Here is a 25,717-nt window from a genome sequence, read left to right on the forward strand (position 1 = left end):
AACCCAATAATTCCACTCTTAGGTATACACAGAACTGAAAACATACGTCCACAAAAAACTTGTACATTAATGTTCATAGCAGTATTACTGATAGCCAACATGGGAAACAGCCCAACTGTCCATCAACTGATGAATGAATAAACAAAAAGCGATATATTCATACAATGGAATATAGTCATCCCTTGGTATCTGAGGGGAATTGGTTCCAGGAACCCCATGGATACCCAAGTCCACAGATGCTTAAGACAATTATAAAAATGGCAGAGTACAGTTGGCCCTCCATATCCATGGAATGGGGGACCAACTATGTTATTTATTGCTAAAAAGGAATGAATTACCGATACGTGCTACAACATGGATGAACCTTGAAAATATTATCCTAAGTGAAAAAAGTCAGACACAAAAGACCACATATTCTATGATTCCATTTATATGAAATGTCCAAAATAGGCGAGTCCATTGAGACAGTAAGTAGATTAGGGGTGCCAGGACCTGGGGGTAGGGGGTAAATGGAGAGTGACTGCTAATGGGTTTAGGGTTTCTATGTTGAGGTAATGAAAATGTTCTGGAATTAGATAGTGGTGATGGTTGTACAGTACTGTGAATATACTAAAAAACATCAACTTTTACACATTAAATATATACATTAAAAGGATGAATGTGGGTCTTCCCTGGTGGTGCAGTGGATGAGAGTCCACCTGCCAATGCAGGGGACACGGGTTCGTGCCCTGGTCCGGGAAGATCCCACTTGCCGCAGAGTGGCTAGGCCCGTGAGCCATGGCCGCTGAGCCTGCACGGCCGGAGCCTGTGCTCCGCAACGGGAGAGGCCACAACAGTGTGAGGCCCACGTACCGCCAAAAAAAAAAAAAAAGATGAATGATATGATGTTAACTGTATCTCAATAAAGTTGTTACTTTTTTAAAAAGGACAGAGAACCAGCTTAAAAGGACTCTTCTAGCCAAATTCATGGCTATTTTAGCATTAAAATAAAAATCCACAAGTTCATAGTAATACTCAAAAACAAAAATGACCTGTTAATTTCTTTTTTTTTCTTTTTTTAACACAAGAATGCCAGCTATTATTAATAGAATAAATAATATAATAAGAAAATCACCATTTTATAACCCCTAAAATAATAATAAGTTTGGGAAAGGATTACCAATGCATGAAGTGAAAGGTTGTTGAATAACAAAATTATTTGCACGGTGCCACAGTAACTACCCACAGATTACCTACTAATTGCAAAGGAAAAAATGTATGTTTCCAATGGAGAGTCATCATTTTAAATGATACTGTGCTTGATATGATACAATAAGAAGTATACAATATCACCCATGAAGTATTCTTGCCAAAATGTTTAACTCCAATGAAATCAACCTTCTAGACTTAACTTTCAACTTAGAAATTTCAAGGGATTAAAAATACAATAACAATTTAACAAACCCAGAATGTAGGGACAACTGGCCTAAACTCTCTAGAAGTCTATTTCATGTATAGTAAAAATACAGGGGTAGGAGAAGACTGTATTAGATTAACAGAAACTAAAGAGACAAAACAATTAAATGCAATGTATCATCAACCTTTACTGGATTCTGTTTTAAAAAAAGTTATACAAGTCATTATGGGGAAGTCTGTGGTTGGACTAGATACTGGATGATATTATGGAATTTATTGTTAATTTTCTTGGATTTGAGAATAATGTCTTGTATTTCTAAGAGATGCATGTGATATTTGTAGCTTACTTTCAAACAGTTAAACAACAGCAACAATAAGAAAACAGGTAATCTATCTATCCATCCATCTATAAAGGGAGGTGGGGAAGAAAGCAAATTTTGAAAATGTTAATAATTATTGAATCTACACAGAAATATAAGATATTAATTGTAATACTCAAACTTTTTCCTCTATATACAGCAATCTTCATATGAAAAAGGAATAAAAAAGAAGGAATCGTGGTTACTACTATCAAAAAATTAGAACTGAAAATAATAATTGAACATTGGGGAGAAAGAATAAAAGCTGCCAAAAGTCAAAACACAGCACAGCTTTTTATTGCCTACTCCATCTCAACTATTGTGTTTAGAGGTCTTAATGTGTAACTATATGTATTTAACTATACACGCATTAATTACTTATTGTTGCATAACAAATTACTCTAAAATTCAATGACTTGAAACAATACACATTTATTTTTTCATTTTCTGTTTGTCAGAATCCAGGTACTGCTTAACTGAGCGCTCTGCTTCAGGACCCTTCACAAGGCTGCAATTAAGGTTTAGGGCACTGCCATAGTTACCTCAAGGTTAAAGTGGTGAAGTAACTGCTTCTGAGCTCACTAAGTGGTTGTTGGTAGGATTCAGTTCCTTATGGGCTGTTAGCAGTTCCTTGCTGGCTGTTGGCAGGAGGCTAACCTCAGTTCTTTGCCAGGCAGCCCTCTTCATCAGAACTGGCACAGAAGAGCCAGAGAGAGTATACCAGCAAGACAGAAGTCACAGTCTTTGTAAAACCTAACTACAAAAGTCATATCCTATCACTTTTGCCATATTCTATTTGTTAGAATCAAGTCACCAGGTCCCACTCACATTCAGAGAGCCAGGATTACCCAGAGGTGAGAATACCAGGAGACAGGGATCACTGAGAGCCATGTCAGAGGTTGCCTACCACAGTATATAAACAGATGGCCCCTGCTTTATGATGATTTGACTTAGGATTTTTTAAATTTATGATAGTAGGAAAATGATATGCATTCTGTAGAAACCATATTTCAAATTTTGAGTTTTGAGCTTTTCCTGGGCTAGCCATATGAGGTACCATACTCTCTCGTGATGCTGGGCAGCAGCAGTGAGCTCCAACTCCCAGTAAGCCACAGGAAAACGAGAGTAAACAACCAATACACTTATAACCACTCTGTACCCACACCAGTTGTGTTTAACTTTCAGTATTAGAAAAATTATCTGAGCTAGTCAACATTTTATTATAAAGTAGGCTTTGTGTTAAGATGATTCTGCCCAACTGTAGGCTAAGTGTTTTGAGAATGTGTAAATAGATTAGGCTAAGTTATGATGTTTGTTAGATTGGGAGTATTACATGAATTTTCTGCTTACAATATTTTCAACCTACGATGGATTTATCAGGATGTAACCCCATCGTAAGTTGAGGAGCATCTGTATATTTGATTCTCATTAACTGTGGTAGTCACGTTCTATAAAATTATTGCAAACACTTTATTAGCAAACACTGAATCATTGTTCCTATGGGAAATACAGGGTCAGGTGAGCTTCTAGTCAAAACATTTTTGTCAACCCACCAATATATAACCTTCTTTTATATGTGTTTCTGTTCAAAGTCATTTACTGTATAGCACAGGGAACTCTACTCAGTGCTCTGTGGTGACCTAAATAAATGGGAAGGAAATACAAAAAAGAGGGGATATATGTATATGCATAGCTGATTTGCTTTGCTGTACAGCAGAAACTTTAATACAACACTGTAAAACAAATATACTCAAATAAAAATTAATTTAAAAAAAGAAAAAAAGTCATTTAATATACTGTATATTATTGAGTCATTAGAATTGAACTCATGACCAACAGAACTATAACATGCCTGAAAGAAGTTTACCTAACACATGTATTTTCTCTGTAAGGCACATCAAGACTTCTTGCACTTAGGAACACTAGACAGCACTTCAGCACTACAACTGAGGGTCATTTTAAACCAAAAAAATCACCAACAAAAATGCAAAAAGCATGGCACAAAATAGACTACGAAGAGGACACCTGTTTACAGTGTGAGCGCTTAAGGAAGAAGGCAGCGCATTGCCTTGACTGACCTGAGCTGCTAACATGCACATTAGATGGCTCAAATTTTTTATTATTCTGCTCATGTCTGTGAATGACTGAGAAAGCACTGTGAGTATTGATTCTGGGATTAAAAATACATTTTAGCAAGTAAGGAGTCACAAATATGGAATCCTGAAGATCAACTGTGTTTTACTCATTTTTCAAAACCTTGAGAAGTTTACACTTGGGATGTGTAAAGATGCAGGAAATACTATCTTCTATTTCTCACCTAGAAGGACATAGGAACCTGAATACATTTAATGAGAAACCCAGTAACAATCTTTCCTGCAAATAAAAAAAGATCACAGAAAACAAACTATATGCCAATAAAAATTAATTTTAAAAAAAGATCACAGAATATAGGCCTCATATAATAAAGTAAAACTAGCAGAAAAGTATCCTTCATAGTAAAAAAAAAAAAAAAGAATTAAATAAGGGAGGATGTTTGTAATAGGTGGCTTAGACAGTTCCCTCCTAATCATAGCCATTATTTATTGAATGCTTACTACATGCTAGGCACTTTACATGCATCATCTTGTTTAATCTATACAACAACCATATAAATTAGATACTATTATTTTGCATATGAGGTAACTGATACATAGAGAGGCTAAGTAACCTGCTCAAGGTTATGTTTAGCAAGTAAAACAGCAAGGTTTAACCCAGGCACTGAGATTGAGAGCCAATGCTCTTCATCATTATGCTATACAACTGCCCAAAGAATCAACTGATTACTTTGGAAATCTAGTATTTTCCTTCCCTCAGATGATCCTATTTTTTTTTTAGCAGATGATTAGGTTAACTTCATATTTGGCTAGAATAAAATGTACTTTTTTTAAGAGACACTTTGAGAAGCACTTAAAACAGTATTTTGAAGCCATCAGTGCATTCCCAGCCAACGATGTATCTATTCACCTACTACTAAACATTATTTATCAAAAAGACAAGAAATAACAAGTGCTGGTGAAGTGTGGAGAAAAGAAACCCCTTGCACACTGTTTGTGGGAATGAAAATTGGTGCAGCCACTGCGGAAAACAGTATGGAGTTTCCTCAAAAAATTAAAATAGAACTAACATATGATACAACAATTCCACTTCTGGGTACTTATCTGAAGAAAATGAAAACACCAACTCAAAAAGATATATTCACCCCACGTTCACTGCAGCATTATTTATAATAGCCATGATATGGAAACAACCTAAGTGTCTACTGATAAATGAATGGATAAAGAAAATATGGTATATGTATATAAGTACCTATATATACATATACACATGCATTCACATGCGCATGTGTGTGCACACACACAATGGAATATCATTCAGCCATAAAAAGAAGGAAATCTTTCTATTTGCAACAACATGGATGAACCCTGAAGGCACTGTACTAAGTAAAATAAATCAGAGAAAGACAAATACCGTATGTGGAATATTTATACAAATACTTTTATGTGGAATATTAAAAAAAAACTTAGGTTATAGATACAGAGAATGTGGAGATTATTATACAGATATGTTGAACATCTGAAACTAAATATATTCATGTGTCAATTACACCTCAATTTAAAAAACCAACATATTATTTTAAAGACAGCTGCTATTCAAACCACAGCTAGTTTTGAGACAGGCTAGAACCTGGGACCTGGGACCTTTTGCTGCAATGCTTGCACCTGGACCAGTGTCTCCTGGAGCAACAAAATACAAAGAAACGATAAGGGACTAAAAATAATTGCGTGCATTCACAGTTGGGGCAAATTATGAACAAGACACAAAAACACAAAAAACCCAACTGCCACTTCTCGAGGAGTAAGGAGGGAAAGCAGGGTACTACACATGCCCCCTGCACATAGCACCACCAAGGGGGTGGGCAAACCACCCAAGTCACCCCTCTGGCTCAAAGTCAGGACCCGCCCCTACCCTACCCCATATAAGGGACCAGCTCTCACCCCCTCAACCCCAGGGAGCGGGCAAGGGAATCTATTACTTGTTTTTACTCCCTCCTGCTGCAGCAGGAGTCCCAACAAAGCCTTGCCTGAATTTCTTGCCTGGCCTCTTATCAATTTCTATTGATTAAGAAGTCCAAGAACCCTGGTCAGTAACAGTTTTATCTTGGTTTTGAATGTATTTGAAGTGTTTTCATGTATCTATGACTTTACTTCTTATGATATGTTGGCATCTGAAACCACTAAATATTTATGGATTTAAGAATAATCAGTTTTTCCATATTAGAAGATGCAGAAAATTCTCAGTAATCAGAGCGATACTACATGGAAATGAAGCACAGTTAAGGCAGGCAGACAGATAGAGAGGAACACAAATGGAACCGGAAATCATAAAAGACAAGAAAAATTATATATACTGAAATAAAGACATGGAAATTATTTCTTGATCAATATACACATTTATATCTCAGGAGACATTTATTTTTAAATACCAGTCAATTCTACCATACACACTTGGGACTTGGATTTTACAGACCAAAAACTTCCACTGAGTTTATCAGTAAAGCCAGATTAGTCAACAGGTTTTGCTTTGTTCTTCAACACAATCAAGTAATATAAACTTTAAAAACACCAAAAGGAAGAGTGATTATTTTTTTGAGAGAATAGGAGCAAAGTAGGTAGGTATGGAATGGGATGGACTTTCAATAGGACAGAGCTAACAAAACTTCAGAATGAAAACTGTCTGACCAACAAAACATAACGTGTAAATAGAATCTTATTACTACCACATTAAAGAATTAATATTTTCTAAAGGATACACTCCTCTATTTCTCTTGTGCCACTCCTTCTCCACTAATATTTTTAATAAGTATAAAAAGGAATGACATATTTTGTTTTGCTTTTTGCTAAAATGCTTCATGAAGTATTAAGCAAAGACTTTTAAAACATTCTTATTTCCCATTTTCTGTCTACTCAATCATTTTAATGCTGTCACAGAAGCAGTAAAAACTGAAAAAAATCACTGTAAATTCACAATAGCTAAAAACGTACCTGTGGCCCTATGCCAATGTCAGCTTCTCTGAATGTAGGCTTTCTTTTCTAGCTTAGTGTGAGATAAAGACACTTGCTGCCAGACGCTGAAATTAGAATTTCTAATCTTAACAGCACAGCATAAATTAGAATTTCTTATACCAAGCTTTAGATGCAGTTTGATCTTTATTTCTCATCAACTCGATCCAACCATCAACTTAATGAATAATGTACATAAAAGAAAAGGATTCTACATTTTTATACTGACTTTCATCTAAGAACTTCCAACACTAAATAAAATGAGTTAGGTTTATTTAATTTTTTTTAAATGACAAATTTTTGCCAGCTTTTCTCCTAACTTGATTATCTTGTTTATAGTTAGGGAGGTTAATTATACCAATTCCGAAGTCTTATCAAGAAAATTTTCTAAAATAACTGTGAACCTTGCAATAATTATATACTTCTTTCAAACTTCTGGAATTTACAAGCACATTAAGGATGAATTAAGGTTATAAGAAAGTAAAAGAATATACTGTAGGTATAAATTCACTTAATTAAAGAATGGCTTTTTTTTAATTTAATTTTTTTATTATTTGGCTGCGTTGAGTCTTAGTTGTGGCACGTGGGATCTTCATTGAGGCATGTGGGATCTTTCTTTGCAGCGCACGGGCTCTTCGTTGCGGTGCGCGGGCTTCTCTAATTGCTGTGTGCAGGCTTCTCTCTAGTCGTGGTGTGCGGGCTCCAGAGAGCGAAGGCTTAGTTGCCCTGCAGCACATGGGATCTTAGTTCCCTGACCGGGGATCAAACCCGCGTGCCCTGCATTGGAAGGTGGATTCTTAACCACTGGACCACCAGGGAAGTCCCAAGAATGGCTTTCTTTTTAAACAGATTAAGTGCCACAAAGTCTCTCATGGTTGGAAGAGACTCAGAATAATATAGTTCACTTTCCTAAAGTGTCAGACTTCTGGTTTTAGGTAGTACATTGACATGTTATTACTGAAAGTTTTCTTTTTGTCTGATTACTAAAGAAGAAAATCTCAATTTGGTGACAATGTAATTCTATTTCCTAACAAACATTTGCTAGTCTCCTCTTTTAACACAGAGAAAGCAAGCTTCAAGTTTCAGACTATTTGATAAGCAACAATATCTAGCTAATTAATAATGATTTTACTTTCACCCTATTTACAATTAAATAAATAATTTTTAAAGTTACCTTCTACTTACAATACTGGCTTTCCATTTATAGCAGTGATGGGAAATTTCCCTTTACAATACACATAAGTTGTGTTTTTTTTAAATGAGGTTATATGAAGAAAAAGAGAAGTGGTCCTTGAATTTTAGGAAATGTGATAAACATTTTCAAAAAAATCTTTTCAATCTCTCTCCCAAATGAATGAACAAACAAATATTAAGAGGCCCCCTGTTTGAGTGTAGAGTAAAGGTTAACGACAATTGAATATAGAGAGTAATGGTTAAAACTAATAGAAAGTAATGTTTAGTAACACATACTCTGGAGCCAAAACACCTAGGTTTGAATTTTGGCTCTACCACTCATTGGCTGTGTGACTTGGTACACTGCATATCTGTGTCTCAGTGTTCTCCATGGAAAACAAGAATATAACAGTAACCATTTAATATGTTTCTATAAGGGTTAAATGTAAAGGTTTAGTGCATATAGAGCCCTTAGTGAGTACTCAAAAATGTTATTTAGCTAGTTTCAATTTCTCTATATACTAAATGCCTGAATGCCCTTTATATGTTTACTGAAAAGAGACTGCTCTAACAACTCTATAATACTGATAAAGTGAATTGAAATTTCTCTACAAGATTTATCCCATCTGGAAAAACATTCTCTAAGAATCTTAAGTTTACTGCCAAGTATTTTAAAAAGCAACACTCATTAAATAAATATCTAACACTAATGTCTTAAGGCCAGAGGAAAACAAGATTAAGAACAGCATATGCTGACGGGGGATGGAAGGAAAGTGCCTAAAAAAGTTAACATATCATACTGAGCACAACAGAGGGAGAGTTTCCTAACAGAAAGGAAAGGGCCTCAAAAAATAAGACCTCAAGGGAAGAAAAGTATCTAATCTTCCTTAATTCCATAACTGTGTCTAGAGCCACGTCTACTTATAATTAAGTACTAAACAGGTACAGAACTACTGGCTAGTATTTATTAAGGTTCTCATATTTTCTCATTTTTAAAGTTCAAACAGTCAAATATGGTACCTATCCCCTTAAAAAGAGATAAATAACTGAAACAGACTCACTAGTAGAACAGTAAAATCTTTGAAAAAGTAATGATTGTGGTACAAAGACCTAGAATATGAGTTATCAATCCATATATCTCCTCACCACTAGCCAGTTTTGTTTTGGAGAATTATCTCATAATGTGTTTCTGTTTGAACACATGCTATAAGCCTCTGTTGCCAACAATCTCAGATCAGGGATTACAGCAAAATAATTGACACACATTTCTAAATATCAGAAGCTCTTTTCCTTTCTTTTTCTTTCTTTTTTAATGGTAATAATTCTTCTTAATGGAGAAACACAACATGTAAACTATACTTCAGATGCTGTGACTGGAGGAAAAAGGTTTTGAGAACAGAGAGCTAGTGTCCTAACTAGCCAGAAATCATTGCTGATCTACAGTCCAAATAGAACCTTAATTTTTATGGCACATTACAATGCTCACATAACTTTTTCCAACATTAATAATTAACTGCTGGTGTTTAATTATTTTAAAGCAGACATTTCACTTATGTCTCAACAAAAGCATCAGTGGACTTCCCATTCTGCTAAAATTTTCAGGAACCAGTCACACTTGAATTATAGCTTATCTTCCTTTAAATTTTTGCCTATAATTATATTGGTAGACAATAAATGTCTTATGTTAATATTTTGGGCCCCCAACAAAAAATTTTTTAACTTTTAAATTTGAGGTTATTTCAAACTTATAAAAACTCCTATATGTATGTTACCCAGATTCACCTGAGTGAACAGGTTGCAAAGGTTTCATTTATTTGTGCCCTATCTTGTTGCCTCTAAAAAACTATGTAGGGCAGTTTTATAAGACTACACAAAATCTGTAATTAAAAAAAATTTAAGAAGTACAGGTAAGTAGAGTATCTTCCTCCAATCCTATAACTATCAAAATAACCCTTGAATTATTATAATGTGACACTGTAGCTCCGCAGAATTACAGATAGTCGCTTATGGTCCTGCGGTTAGTCCATCACCTTTTCCCCTAACAACTCCCCCCACATTATTCTTAAAGATTCACTACTATCATGTGCTTTAATTTCTATCACTCAGTACCTCATTGTCTTCAGCTTCAAGGAAAGTTGGGGGAAAAAAAACAAGCTTGTTTTGAAAGAGAGCTACACCTTGGTATTCTCAATCATCCATACATTCCTTTACTGCTGCTGGATCTAACCCTACTCAATGTACAAGGGATAGCAAGTAAGAAGGCAAGTAAATGTGGTTGTGGATGTTGTACAGATGGATACTTGATGAGAAAGATATAATTACAGTAACAGCAACGAATGGTTTGATGTCAAGAAGCAAACTGTTCAGTTGAAAACAATCTAGAAAGAAATGAGTAGGATTCACAGAGAACATTAAGTACGCTCTGTTGTTCCCTGGAGCTTAACCTCACTATGTGGTTTTTTAAACAGCCATAATCTATCGATACTTGTGCATTGTTTTCTTTCCCAGTATTAAAATACGCTACAATTGTACGTTGAGAGTAATCTCTGAAAATGAGATCGCATAACAGAATCTACTTAGGAAAACATTTTTATATTCTTCTATTACCTTAAAAATTAAAGGTTGATGTTTCATTTTTTGGAAAGGGAAAGGAGAGAGGAATGATCATGGATTTTTTGTACTTATACCATGGTGAATCTCAAACAGGAGAGTTAATTTGTTTTGTCTGTGTTTGCTATCCCACTTAAATATTTTGCTACATTTGTCCTTTTAACTGAAAGTAGCAACCAGCTTTCAATAAACACCAGTCCAGGGACTTCCCTGGTGGCGCAGTGGTTAAGAGTCCGCCTGCCAATGCAGGGGACATGGGTTCGAGTCCTGGTCCAGAAAGATCCCACATGCCGCGGAGCAACGAAGCCCATGTGCCACAACTACTAAGCCTGCGCTCTAGAGCCCACGAGCCACAACTACTGAGCCCATATGCCACAACTACTGAAGCCCGTGCGCACCTAGAGCCCGTGCTCCGGCAACAAGAGAAGCCACTGCAATGAGAAGCCCACTCACTGTAATGAAGACTAGCCCCCGCTCACCGCAGCTAGAGAAAGAAAGGCCCGTGCGCAGCAACAAAGACCCAACGCAGCCATAAATACATTTAAAAATAAATTTAAGGGCTTCCCTGGTGGCGCAGTGATTGAGAGTCCGCCTGCCGATGCAGGGGAGATGCAGGGGACACGGGTTCATGCCCTGGTCCGGGAGGATCCCACGTGCCGTGGAACGGCTGGGCCCATGAGCCATGGCCTGTGAGCCCGTGCGTCCGGAGCCTGTGCTCCGCAGCAGGAGAGGCCACAACAGTGAGAGGCCCGTGTACCGCAAAATAAATAAATAAATAAATTAGTTAATTAAAATAAACCCCTGTCCATTAGTTAGTGAATCCATTAAATTCATTTTTTGCCAGATTAAAAAAAGGCAAATCCTATTCCTTTCAAGGATATAACAATATTTCAAAATTTACACATTAGCACATATTCGTTTATTAAATTATTCATTCAACAAACATTTACTGTACTCCCACTATGTACCTGACACTGCACCAGTCACTGTGCAGACAAAGGGGCATTAAAACAACGTCCCTGTCACGAAAGACTTTAGAATCTAGAAGAGACAGAGTGACAACTGCAAAATACATAAAAATTTAGGTATGCCTGCAACTTATTTGCAAAAGGTTAAAAAAAATCGTGATCTACATATCTAGAGAGAGGGAGAATGATAAGGCAAATACAGCAAAATGTTGACAATTAGTGAATCTGAGTAAGGGTACATGGCAGTTTTTATAAGTTTGAAATAATTTCAAAAGTTTAAAAGAATTTTTTTGGTTGGGGGCCCAAAATATTAACACTTGACTTTTATTGTGTACCAATACAATAGACAAAAAGTTAAAGGAAGATAAGCTATAAGTCAAATCTGCTAGAGAAAGACAACCACTTCAACCCATTCCTCCTGAGTAGCATGGTTACTCATTAAAACACAGGGTTTATTTTTGACTGAACTACCTACACATTAAGGAGACATCTTTAAGGAGTTTATAGATGTGAGAGTACTTTGAAAGTATAAAATACTATGCCAATAGAAGGATTTAACGCCATCACGAAAACATCATGTGAGGGATGGAGATACTGTTTCTGTGAACACTGTTCTCAGAAGAATGAGTAATAAGCATTTTAACACCTTTATTAAGGTATAATTTACACACTATAAAATGAGCACTGAACTTTTATTGAAAGATATTAAGGGTATTTCCTTAGGGAGAGCCAAGGTTCAAAGACTTTTAAAAATCATTTTTCTCAAAACTAGTCAGCTTCATTATTGAGAAATAATATTACAAATGGACAATGAATATAAAAATATTCAAAATAGAGAACAACCAAAAAACAAGTGAACCTCATTAGTAAAAACAATGTAAATCCATTTTCAAAATGACCTCAGCAAAGTTTTATTTTAATACTAGTGCTGATTAACATATGATGAGATATGCACTTTAGTATATCACTGATGGGAATGTGAACTGTTTCAACCATTGGAAAAGCAATTTGACAATGTATGAGGAACTTTAATACTGTTACTAGTGGATACAGAAATTACAATTCTGGGAATTATAATTTAATATAATGCTATATATACAAAGATGTGCATTGTAGCAAAAAACTAGAAACAGCCTAAATGTCCAAAACCAGGGGAATGGATAAGAAAAATATCTAGTTGGTAAAATATTATACAACCATTAAAACTGATGATTATGAAACGTGTAATACCTGAAAAATATTATATTATGTTTAAAAAGCAGGATCTAAAATTTATATCACTAATACAACTATACAAAAATTAAAGAGAAAAGACTAGAAAGAAATATTCAAAATATTAACAATGGTTGCATATGGGTGTAGGGATTTTTAAAGATTATTATTCTCCTCTCAATTTATCTCATTTTTCTATTTTTCTGAATAAATAGGCATGTATTCCTTTAATATTTCCTTAAATAAGTAATATACAAATATATTCTCATGTTAAAGATTCAAACAATACAAAAGTATAATAATAATAATAGGCAACTTCACATAAAGAGCCACCCTGAACTATTCCCCCTTCTCTACCTTTGATGAGTTTGTACCATATTTCTAGTAATTTTTAAATACATGTCTTTATTTGGCCAATGTCTATGTTAAATAGTCAATAAATGGCATTTTTATAATGAAAAATTAGAGAAAAAAAATCACTACCGCCAAACTTTCTACTGATGTATTATTCAATATTTGTCAAGGAACAAAAAGTTCTGCTTCTTAATTTTATATTTTATATTTTATATTTTAATTTTAATTTTATATTTTAATTAATTCCTTTAAACTTCAACACTTAAAACGATTTTTATTTTGGTCAAGCACCTAAGCATTTACAGACTAAATGTCTGAGATTCTGTATAGTAGTGGTTATTTTTCTTTCTTTTTTTTTTTTTTTTGGTATGCAGGCCTCTCACTGCTGTGGCCTCTCCTGTTCTGGAGCACAGGTTTCGGACGCGGAGGCTCAGCGGCCATGGCTCACGGGCCCAGCCACTCCACGGCATGTGGGATCTTCACGGACCGGGGCATGAACCCGTGTCCCCTGCATGGGCAGGCGGACTCTCAACCACTGCGCCACCAGGGAAGCCCTATTTTTCTTGAAATTAATATAAAAGTAAATATTCATTTTGTTTACTAACAATGAATTTACTTGATTGTTTGAAGAACAAAATACATTAATTGGGTTAACACTCTCAAATTAGAACACTTAAAACACTTTCCCTTTTTATCAGGATAACATTACTGATTTATAGTGGCAATCATTCCCTGCTTTTGATTCAAAAGATTACAGTAGACCAAGATCTAGGTAACAATCTGAAATGTAGCTGTAAAGATCTTTGAGTTGAATTTATGGACAAATTCACTTCTTCTCTTTCATCTAGCTACATGTGAAAATTAGAGACCTTGCTTTGTTTGTTTTTTTGTGGAAAATAAATATAGCCAATTCAGTATAATTTCACAATAAAAGCTAATTGCCTTGAGTGGATAGAAACTACATGAAAAAACTCCTTATTGCTTTCAGTTTAGTGTTTCATCAATAAATCAAAGGAAATAGGGACCTCCCTGGTGGTCCAGTGGTTAAGAATCCACCTTCCAATGCGGGGGACATGCGTTCCATCTCTGTTGGGGAACTATGATCCCATATGCCGCAGGACAACTAAGCCCGCAACTCCAACTACTGAGCCCGCGTACTCTGGAGCCTATGCTCCACAACTAGAGAGAAGCCCGCGTGCTGCAACTAGAGAAGCCTGCACGCCACAACGAAAGATCTCACGTGCCGCAACAAAGATTCCGTGGGCCACAACTAAGACCCAATGCAGCCAAATAAATTAATTAAAATAAAATAAAATAAAATAATAAATTTTTAAAACACTTTAAAAAATAAAATGAAATAAATAAATAAATAATCAAAGGAAATAATCCAAAACTGAAGATCTTAGAGTATGGACTGATAAAATTTCTTGACAGAGAAAAGAATTCTTGAAAAGGGCTACATTTCAATAAAAAAAAAATTATTAAAAAAAATTAAGGGGCTTCCCTGGTGGCGCAGTGGTTGAGAGTCCGCCTGCCGATGCAGGGGACGTGGGTTCGTGCCCCGGTCCGGGAAGATCCCACATGCCGCGGAGCGGCTGGGACCGTGGGCCATGGCCGCTGAGCCTGCGCGTCCGGAACCTGTGCTCCGCAATGGGAGAGGCCACAACAGTGAGAGGCCCGCGTACGGCAAAAAAAAAAAAAAATTAAACTTTTTATTTGGAAATAATTATAACAGTTGCAAGAATAACAATAGTACAAAGAATACCCATATGCTTTTATCCAAATTCACTTTTCTTACCATTATACACCATTTGCTTCATCATTCAAGGAAGGTTAGATACACACACCATGGCCCTTTACTTCTAAACACTTCTTAGAGTATTTCCTAAGAACATGGATATTCTCTTACATAAACACACTATTCTTATCAGCTTCAGTAAATTTAACATTGAAAAAAATCTTTAATCATCTATTTTGTCAATTGGATTAACATCCTTTATCACATTTTGCACACCCAATATAGGAGAGTTAGGTACCGCTTAGTTGTCAACTTTCTTAGCCTCCTTTAATATAGATCTTTCTCACAGTCTCTTTTTCTTATATGATATTGACATTTTTGAGGAAAACAAACTCCCTTTTTGTAACAGAACATTCTTAATTTATGATTTGCCTGATGTTCCTTTGTGATTAGATTATTCATTCTTGATTGAAATACAGTACTAAATTAGTGACACTGTGTCCTCAGAGTATCACGGACGTCCATCTGCCCTTCATTAATGATATTACCTGGTTAAGCTATTGTCCGATTTCCTCACTTTATAATTACTAATTTTTCCCTTGCATTATGTTGGACAAACTCTAAAAGAATGCAAATATCCTCAGTCCTTATTGAACCTGCCCCCTAGATTTAGGATCTTAGGATGATTCTTGCCTGATCCAATCCTTGCCATGATGGCTGCATAATGATAATTTTCCAACACCTACAGTTACAACTTGGCACTTGGTATTCTACTATACACAAGTGCTCTCTCTTCTCCCTCTCTGTTATCAGCATAGACTCAATTCATTTTCCCTCCAATGGTTTATAACTTATTACTGTACTTCTTTAGCACTAAAACGATCTCAAATGTAGCTCGTAGGAGGTTCCTTCAAACTGGCTACTGTGACAAGTCTCCATCCTTTTGGGGGGTACTTCTTTCCTTATCTTCTAGTGTTATAAGATGTGGCAGGCTTATCTTGCACCCATCCTGCTCCAGTCCTAGAATAAGTCATTTTTCCAAGGAGCCCAAGTTCCACTGACTGCAGAGTCATAGTAGAAACTAAACCTGGGCATTATGTACACTGATAGCTACAGGGGTGCTTTTTGCTTCTTATTTTTTTCAACAAACAGAGATAAGAAATATATGTAGGCATGTATGTATACACACACACATATACATACTCATACAAATACATATATACATGGCTGCATATACATGAATGTAACACATACATATGGATATTTTTTAAGTCATAAGTTCATAATAATACCTTGAACTACAATCTATTCACATAGGATTCTCTTTTCTTCCCCCATCTATAACTGTGTTTCCCTATTCCTTCAGTGAGAACACTGGTTCCCAAGAATATCAACACTAATACTCATTTTCTTAATCCTATAATACAAATATATCTACAATTGTTTCAGAATTGCTTTGTACACACTACTAAAAATCAAACCTTCTAAAAAGAGTTCAGTATTTGTTTGCAATTCTCCCCCCATCTCTTATATCATATCTTGCCTAAAACAGTATATACAGTCAAATACGGTTTTTGTAAAATGCTTAGATTAGTTCTTTCTTTTTCCCTTAGTGTGATTATGATGTTTATGTAAAATACAACTGGGCTCATTTGCTTTCAGTTTGGGATTTTGCCCCCTTCCCATCCTTAATGATTTAATTATACTTTTTCTGCACACAGATTAGTAACATGATTCCAAAAGTCAAAACTACATGCATAAAGCTATATTCAGAGGACTTTTCCTCCTTCCTGTATCCTTTCTGCTCCATTCCCTCCAAACTTTGTAAGTAACCAACTTCATTATTTTCTGGTTAATCCTTTCTTTGCTTCTTTTTGTAAAGATAAGTTTTCTGTTTTACACAAAAGACAGCATACTATATAAGCTTTTTATTCACCTAACGTTACCTCTAGAAATCACTCCATATCAGTTCACAGAGATCTTACCCATTTTTTTCTTATAGCTGTATCTTTAGTACTCCATTACACATGTATGTACCATAGTGGATTTCAATCAATCTCCTATTCTTAGGCATTTAGGTAGTTTCCAATACTATGCAGTTACAGATAATACTACAATGGATAACTTTACACATATGTATTTTCATACTGTTGGAGGTATGTCTTCAAAGATAAACTCCTACAAATGGGAGTGCTGGATGAAAGAGTAAGCACATATGTTGTGTTCTTAATATTGCCAAACTCCTCTTCATGTGAGTTGGAAAGTACTATATTTTGATTCAAACTTATTTGCTAATATACCAACACCTTGGAAATCCTGGTGTATCTCTTTTCGATTTTAGGTGTTAGCTAGATGTAGTCTCATGATGCTGGAACTCTCCCTCTCACTCTGGCCCAACCTGAATATTTTCATATATTTTTAAATTCTGAAAATCTTTGGAGAAAGGAATTACAAGGAAACGTACGTTACTTTAACTACTTACTGAGTGGTGTTGTGTCTGGAGGTGGAAAATTCTCAGTAAAGTTGACATTACACAAGTCTGTGCTACAACAGCAGAAACGGTATGTTCCATTCTGAATTGAGGGTGGAGTGGTAGTTACTACACATTCTTCGTAGTGACACTCCTGGGGATCTCCAATGTGAGACCAACATCCTACAAATTGATGTTAATGTAAACAAGTTAGGTTATATATGTTATAATGTAAATAAGTTATAAATCTTGCAAACCAATAGGAAACCACATTTTTTAAATAACAGATAATGGCAAAGTATAAACAGGCATTTCATAGAAGGAAAAAGCCACTAATAAAATGTTTCACTTCACAGTTAATCTAAGAATTATTATTAAAACATCAACAAGATTACATTTTTGTCTGTATCTATTGAATTCTTCTCTTTTAAAATAATTATATATAACAATAACAAGGATTCAGTAACACACAGTGCTGAAGGGAATGTAAATGTATATAACATTTCTAGAAAGTCACATGGCAATTTTTATGAAGAGCCTTTTCATGTTTTATAATCTAAAAATTTTACTTCCAGAAGTCTATTCCAGGAAAATTATGAGATACAATCAAATAATTATGTTCAAAGATGTTCACTGAAGCATTACGTATTACAATGAAAACCAGAAAACAATATAATGTCCAACAGTAGAGTAATGTGTAAGTAAACTGAGATACATGTATACAATGAAAAATTGTATAGATTTTGAAAGTGTTTTCAAAGTATATTTAAAGACATAGGAAAACATCCATGATATAATTTAAATGGGAAAAACTGTACATGAAATTATTTATATAGTATTACCATAATTTTGAAAAAAATAATACACACACATATAAACATAGAAGAACAAAGAAAACACACCTGAAGGGAATAAACCAATATAGTTTTATTAAAAACTTTTTAAAGTATGGAACTGTAGACATTTGTTTCTCTTATAGTTTTCTTTATTTTCTAAACTTCATAAAATGGCACATTATATTATTAAAATTGTAATAAGATATTATTAAAATAAGCTAAAACCAATTACCCTTTGCAAATTTGGAGCTTGTGTGTGAATACATACATGAATACACACTTTTAAACTTACTGTTCTCCTTCAGAGGGCTTTACAATCTACTTCCATGCCCTTCTCAGATAAACTTCAATTGTATGAAACAGTTATTTCAGGTAAAAAAGGTATTACTTGCCTTGTTTTACCAGATTTATGTCCCCTTTTGATTTCTCCCAAAGGCCGTAGCAGGTGCTACCTTTTGAGCATAATATTGTTCCGTTTTCATGAGAGATTCGACTCTCACCTATCCCAAGGTCTTGTTGATATGGATCTTTAAATGCACAAAGACGTTCTTGATTCTGAGAAGCTAAAATAAAGGAAAAAAAGACAAATTTACTTTATGATAATCTTTGCAAAACATTATTATATAAAATCTTAGCGCCTTTTTGAAAGGCACTGTAAATTTCCCTACTAAATCCCTAACAAGGCTTGAATAAATGTGCAATTTTGTACTTATTGAATAACTTCTTTCTTTTCATTAATTAATTTGTAACTTCCAAACAAGAAGCAAATTTAAAAACACATTTCCCAAAAGCAATACCCTCGTACATAAATTATTCTCACCACTCTTTCTCCTATTAAATAATACTGGTGTCTGAATAAAGAAATAATCAGAAAAATTCCATGCTCTAAATTATTAAAAATTCAAAACAAATTAACAAACCTAGTGGGCTGAATAATTTCTGGAAATTCTACAGTACTCACTTCTACCATATTTTATACTCAGTTGTAAAATGTTAAACATAACATTAGGCATGTTAAACTAAGGATGAGGAGAGACTACAAATGGATAGTACATGGTTTCTATCTGGGGAGATAGAAGTGTTCCAAAATTAGGTTGTGGCAATGTTTGCACAGCTTTGTAAATGTACAAAAAAATAACTATTCACTAAAAATGTGTGAATTTCATGCTATGTAAATTATACATTAATAAACCTGTTTTTAAAAATTAAGGCTATTAGTGCTCAAAAAGAAAATGATTTTCCATCATTAAAAATATCAATATAATAGAATAAGAAATGCTCAAAAATCCCTTATACCGAAGGTCAACCCAATGTATTTTCAATGCCAGTCAGTCTTTCTCCATATACATAATCTGATTTAACTAACCTCAGTAGAACATTTGCCACATAATTTATCAGCTAACAAACATTTACCAACACTGCTGAGAATACCGAAGAAGTAAATGGTTATCGAAAGCAACAGCTGATCTTTATTTGGTTTCTTAAAGCAGACTTTCCTACTGTGTTTGACTTGCCAGAATAACAATTTAATACACTTTGCCACTATATTCCTCATGGGCTTCTGATTTATTTCTTGATTTTGCTGTGTATCTTATTTAGTATGGCTTAATTCATTAGCACCTTAGCACTGGAAATGATTTATTAAAATAACGTTTCTGAAACTACAAAACTAAGGACAAAACTCTAGAGAAGAAATGAAAGCACCAACAACTGTGTGCCCAAGTCTATTTAGAAACACAGACCTGCCATATTTATTACAACAGAAAGCACCTTCAAAGTACTGAGCTAAGTAAATAGGGGATTCACAAATAGATAATATAGAGTTCTACCCGTCAAGCATCTTATAGTCTGCTTGGAGAGAGACAGTAATTACTAAAAAAAATAAACGTGACTTCCACATTTCCACAATTTAGAACTTCAGGCAGTCTTCTAGAAGATACTTACTAATATCATATAAATGGCCAGAAAATGTAGTATAGCCTTTTTTAAAAAAAGATTTTTTATTTACTTATTTATTTTTGGCTGCGTCAGGTCTTAGTTGTGGCACGCAGGATCTTTCATTGAGGTGTGCAGGCTTCTCTCTAGTTGCAGTGCGCAGGCTCCAGAGCGCACGGGCTCAGTAGTTGCAGCCCACAGGCTTAGTTGCCCCCCAGGATGTGGGATCTTAGTTCCCTGACCAGGGATCGAACCCAAGTCCCCTGCATTGAAAGGCAGATTCTTAACCACTGTACCACCAGGGAAGTCCCCGGCCTTTTTTAAAAACTACTTCCAGGGCATTAGCCAGATTATAAGTATACCACATTTTTACCACATGTAATCACATATTCAAAATCCTTTAATGACAAACATTTATATTATCTTGCACATTTAACAGTATTTCCTTAGATATACCCTAATTTGCAAACTTTACAAAATTATTATAAAGATTATAATCAAATATATCTCTACATATAAACTGCACACAGCACAAAGATTGATACTTAAAAGACTCAAACTAAAAACAAAACTCTGTAATGTATATCTAAAAAAGCATGCCTATTTATGAGACATAATTCCTTATCCCCATTTCTTGACTCAGGTTAAGTGCTCCTTACCTACTACCACTTGCTGAAATTATGTAACCCACTGTTTCCCTTTTTGTCTTGATTGTTAGAAAGATCAGAACGAATTTATGAACTGATTATCTCTAGTTTTCCACAACCAAGATATTCTATTTTTCCCTTCCTCTTCTGTTGTTATCCATTTTGACTAGAATTTTGTATTGAATACTGAGTTGATGAATAGGGATCTAACCGAACCTGGAGGTAGATGGATCATAAATAAATGTCTCATTTAATTTAAAAACAAAAAGAAAAGTATATCCTTGTGAAAGAATAAATACAAAATGAAAATTTTTCCTCTGCCTGGATTTTTTTTTAATTAGTTTCTTCTTTATAACAAAGTGAATCAGTTATACATCTGGATTTCTTTTACAACTGAAAAGTAGCTAAAGGGGGCCTCTCTGGTGGCGCAGTGGTTGACAGTCCGCCTGCCGATGCAGGGGACACGGGTTCGTGCCCCGGTCAGGAAAGATCCCACATGCTGCGGAGCGGCTAGGCCCGTGAGCCATGGCCGCTAAGCCTGCGTGTCCGGAGCCTGTGCTCTGCCACGGGAGAGGCCACAACACTGAGAGGCCCGAGTACCACACACACAAAAAAAGAAGCAAAACAAAAGTACCTAAAGGAATGAACATGCATAAAATTTTTAGTTCCATTATTAAATAATTTGCTGACTGAAACCTAAAATTCTCCTTATATAAAAAGACAACAAACAAACAAATCCAATCTCCTCTGTCTCCCTCTCGCCTCATCCCAAGATCAAGGCACTAAAGGTACAACTGTAGGACACTGAATCATACCTTTAATATCCCTCAGTCTTCACTAAATATTTTTTTCTTAAAATTACTTCAGCCTACTTCATAGGAATTATTTTATGACAGTGTCATTAGTATAGGAAAATTATACTTCGCTATTTTGAGTGTAACTCTTTCAAATTATGATTCAGCAAATTCCTATATAAAATAAGGGTGTTTGAGCAAGAATTCTAACTAAACTGCCCTTTGGTCAAAAGAAAGAAAAACTCCATTTCATAAAACAGTGCTTGCAGCTTTTTAAATGCTATTTGTTGTAATGTCTCAGCAATATCTTTGTATAAAGTTTTGGATTCTTCATAAATAATGCAGGAAAAGTAGGCATGAAACAAAGACTACTATGAGAAACAGTATAGCCTAGTATTATATTCTCACAAAAAGAGACCTGATCATTTACATGTGGTTTTCTGAATTTGTCAACAGCTAATGAACAAATCTTGATCAATCAAGTATGGTCAGTTAGTTCTTTCAAGGGACATCCTTAATCAAATACAGTGATTAGATAGGAGTCTTTTAAAAACTGCTCTCCTCATTTAATTTTTTTAAAATTTTTTTCCAGCTTTATTGGGATATAATTGGCATATATTACTGTATAAGTTAAAGGTGTACAACGTGATTTGATACATGTATATATTGCAAAATGATTACCACAATAGGGTTACTTAACAGCTCCATCACCTCACATAATTACCATTTTGTGTATGTACTGGTGAAAATATTTAAATCTATTCTCTTAGAGACTTTCAAATATATAATGCAGTATTTGTTTTTTCTTGCCTCTTTCCAATAGAACACATTTGCTCACATTTTTTTTTATACAGCAGGTTCTTATTAGTCATCAATTTTATACACATCAGTGTACACATGTCAATCCCAATCTCCCAATTCATCCCACCACCACCACCACGCCCTCACGGCTTTCCTCCCTTGGTGTCCATACATTTGTTCTCTACATCTGTTGTCTCAATTTCTGCCCTGAAAACCAGTTCATCTGTACCATTTTTCTAGGTTCCACAAATATGTGTTAATATACGATATTTGTTTTTCTCTTTCTCACTTATTTCACTCTGTACGACAGTTTCTAGATACAGCCACGTCTCTACAAATGACCCAATTCCATTCCTTTTTATGGCAGAGTAATATTGCATTGTAGATATGTACCACTTCTTCTTTATCCATTCATCTGTTGATGGGCATTTAGGTTGCTGCCACAACCTGGCTATTGTAAATAGCGCTAAAATGAACATTGGGGTGCATGTGTCTTTTTGAATTGTGGTTTTCTCTGGGTATATGCCCAGTAGTGGGATTGCTGGATCATATGGTAATTCTATTTTTAGTTTTTTACGGAACCTCCATACTGTTCCCCATAGTGCCTGTATCAGTTGACATTCCCACCAACAGTGCAAAAGGGTTCCCTTTTCTCCACATCATCTCCATCATTTGTTCTTTATAGATTTTCTGATGAAGCCTATTCTAACTGGTGTGAGGTGATACCTCATTGTAGTTTTGATTTGCATTTCTCTAATAATCAGTGCTGTTGAGCAGCTTTTCATGTGCTTCTTGGCCATCTGTATGCCTTCGTTGGAGAAATGTCTATTTAGGTCTTCTGCCCATTTTTGGATTGGGTTGTTTGTTTTTTTAATATTGAGCTGCATGAGCTGTTTATATATTTTGGAGATTAATCCTTTGTCCGTTGATTCGGTTGCAAATATTTTCTCCTATTCTGAGGCTTGTCTTTTAGTCTTGTTTATGGTTTACTTTGCTGTGCAAAAGCTTTTAAGTTTCATTAGGTCCCACTTGTTTATTTTTGTTTTTATTTCCATTACTCTAGGAGGTGGATCAAAAAAGATTTTGCTGTGATTTATGTCAAAGAGTGTTCTTCCTATGCTTTCCTCTAAGAGTTTTATACTGTCCACTCTTACATTTAGGTCTCCAATCCATTTTGAGTTTGTTTTTCGGTATGGTGTTAGGGAGTGTTCTAATTTCATTCTTTTACATGTAGCTGTTCAGTTTTCCCAGCACCACTTATTGAAGAGACTGCCTTTTTTCCATTGTATATCCTTGCCTTTGTCATAGATTAGTTGACCATACATGCGTGGGTTTACCTCTGGGCTTTGTATCTTGTTCCATTGATCTATGTTTCTGTTTTTGAGCCAGTACCATATTGTCTTTTTTTTTTTTTTTTTTGTGGAACACGGGCCTCTCACTGTTGTGGCCTCTCCCATTGCGGAGCACAGGCTCCGGATGCGCAGTATCAGCGGCCATGGCTCACGGGCCTAGCTGCTCCGCGGCATGTAGGATCTTCCAGGACCGGGGCACGAACCTGTGTCCCCTGCATCGGCAGGCAGAATCTCAACCGCTGCACCACCAAGAAAGCCCATACCATATTGTCTTGATTACTGTAGCTTTGTAGTATGGTCTGAAGTCAGGGAGTCTGATTCCTCTAGCTCTGTTTTTTTCCCTCAAGACAGCTTTGGCTATTCGGGGTCTTTTGTGTCTCCATACAAATTTTAAGATTTTTTGTTCTAGTTCTGTAAAAAATGCCATTGGTAATTTAATAGGGATTGCACTGAATCTGTAGATTGCTTTGGGTAGTACAGTCATTTGCAGAATATTGATTCTTCCAATCCAAGAACATGGTATATCTCTCCATCTGTTGGTATCATCTTTAATTTCTTTCATCAGTGTCTTACAGTTTTCTGCATACAGGTCTTTTGTCTCCCTAGGTAGGTTTCTTCCTAGGTATTTTATTCTTTTTGTTGCAATGGTAAATGGGAGTGCTTCCTTAATTTCTCTTTCAGATATTTCATCGTTAGTGTATAGGAATCCAAGAGATTTCTGTGCATTAATTTTGTATCCTGCAACTTTACCGAATTCATTAATTAGCTCTAGTAGTTTTCTGGTGGCATCTTTAGGATTCTCTATGTATAGTTTCATGTCATCTGCAAACAGTGACAGTATTACTTCTTCGTTTCCGATTTGGATTCCTTTTATTTCTTTTTCTTCTCTGACTGCCGTGGCTAGGATTTCCAAACTATGTTGAATAATAGCAGTGAGAGTGGACATTCTTGTCTTGTTCCTGATCTTAGAGGAAATGCTTTCAGTTTTTCACCATTGAGAATGATGTTTGCTGTGGGTTTGTCGTATATGGCCTTTATTATGTTGAGGTAGGTTCCCTCTATGCCCACTTTCTGGAGAGTTTTTATCATAAATCGTTGTTGAATTTGTCAAAAGCTTTTTCTGCATCTATTGAGATGATCATATGGTTTTTCTTCTTCAATTTGTTAATATGGTGTATCACATAGATTGATATGCATATATTGAAGAATCCTTGCATCCCTGGGATAAATCCCACTTGATCATGTTGTATGATACTTTTAATGTGTTGTTGGATTCTGTTTGCTAGTATTTTGTTGAGGATTTTTGCATCTATATTCATCAGTGATATTGGTCTGTAATTTTCTTTTTTTGTAGTATCTTTGTGTGGTTTTCTTATCAGGGTGATGGTGGCCTCGTAGAATGAGTTTGGGAGTGTTCCTTCCTCTGCAATTACTTGGAAGAGTTTGAGAAGGATGGGTGTTAACTCTTCTCTAAATGTTTGATAGAATTCTCCTGTGAAGCCATCTGGTCCTGGACTTTTGTTTGTTGGAAGATTTTTAATCACATTTTCAATTTCATTACTTGTGATTGGTCTGTTCATATTTTCTATTTCTTCCTGGTTGAGTCTTAGAAGGTTACACCTTTCTAAGAATTTGTCCATTTCTTCCAGGTTTCCATTTTATTGGCATAGAGTTGCTTGTAGTAGTCTCTTAGGTTGCTTTGTGTTTCTGCGGTATCTGTTGTAACTTCTCCTTTTTCATTTCTAATTTTATTGACTTGAGTTCTCTCCCTCTTTTTCTTGATGAGTTTGGCTAATGATATATCAATTTTGTTTTTCTTCTCAAAGAACCAGCTCTTAGTTTTATTGATCTTTGCTATTGTTTTCTTTGTTTCTATCTCATTTATTTCTGCTCTGATCTTTATGATTTCTTTCTTTCTGCTAACTTTGGGTTTTGTTTGTTCTTCTTTCTCTAGTTCCTTCCAGTGTAAGGTTA

The 25,717-nt window shown here is 35.2% G+C and overlaps 1 protein-coding gene across 1 annotated transcript in view; it reads right to left on the reverse strand.

Annotated features, from left to right (window-relative positions):
- The window catches only part of BMPR2 (bone morphogenetic protein receptor type 2), a 190,902-nt gene that overhangs the window by 75,595 nt on the left and 89,590 nt on the right, over window positions 1-25,717 (reverse strand). The window contains exons 2-3 of the mRNA XM_060105745.1: window positions 18,607-18,777; window positions 17,391-17,561 (exon numbers count right to left, since the gene is read on the reverse strand). Coding sequence (XP_059961728.1) covers window positions 17,391-17,561; window positions 18,607-18,777 — 342 coding nt within the window. The remainder of the gene's footprint in view (window positions 1-17,390; window positions 17,562-18,606; window positions 18,778-25,717) is intronic.

The sequence above is a fragment of the Mesoplodon densirostris genome, chromosome 8, assembly GCF_025265405.1.
Source record: "Mesoplodon densirostris isolate mMesDen1 chromosome 8, mMesDen1 primary haplotype, whole genome shotgun sequence".
In the NCBI taxonomy this organism is placed as follows: Eukaryota; Metazoa; Chordata; class Mammalia; order Artiodactyla; family Ziphiidae; genus Mesoplodon; species Mesoplodon densirostris.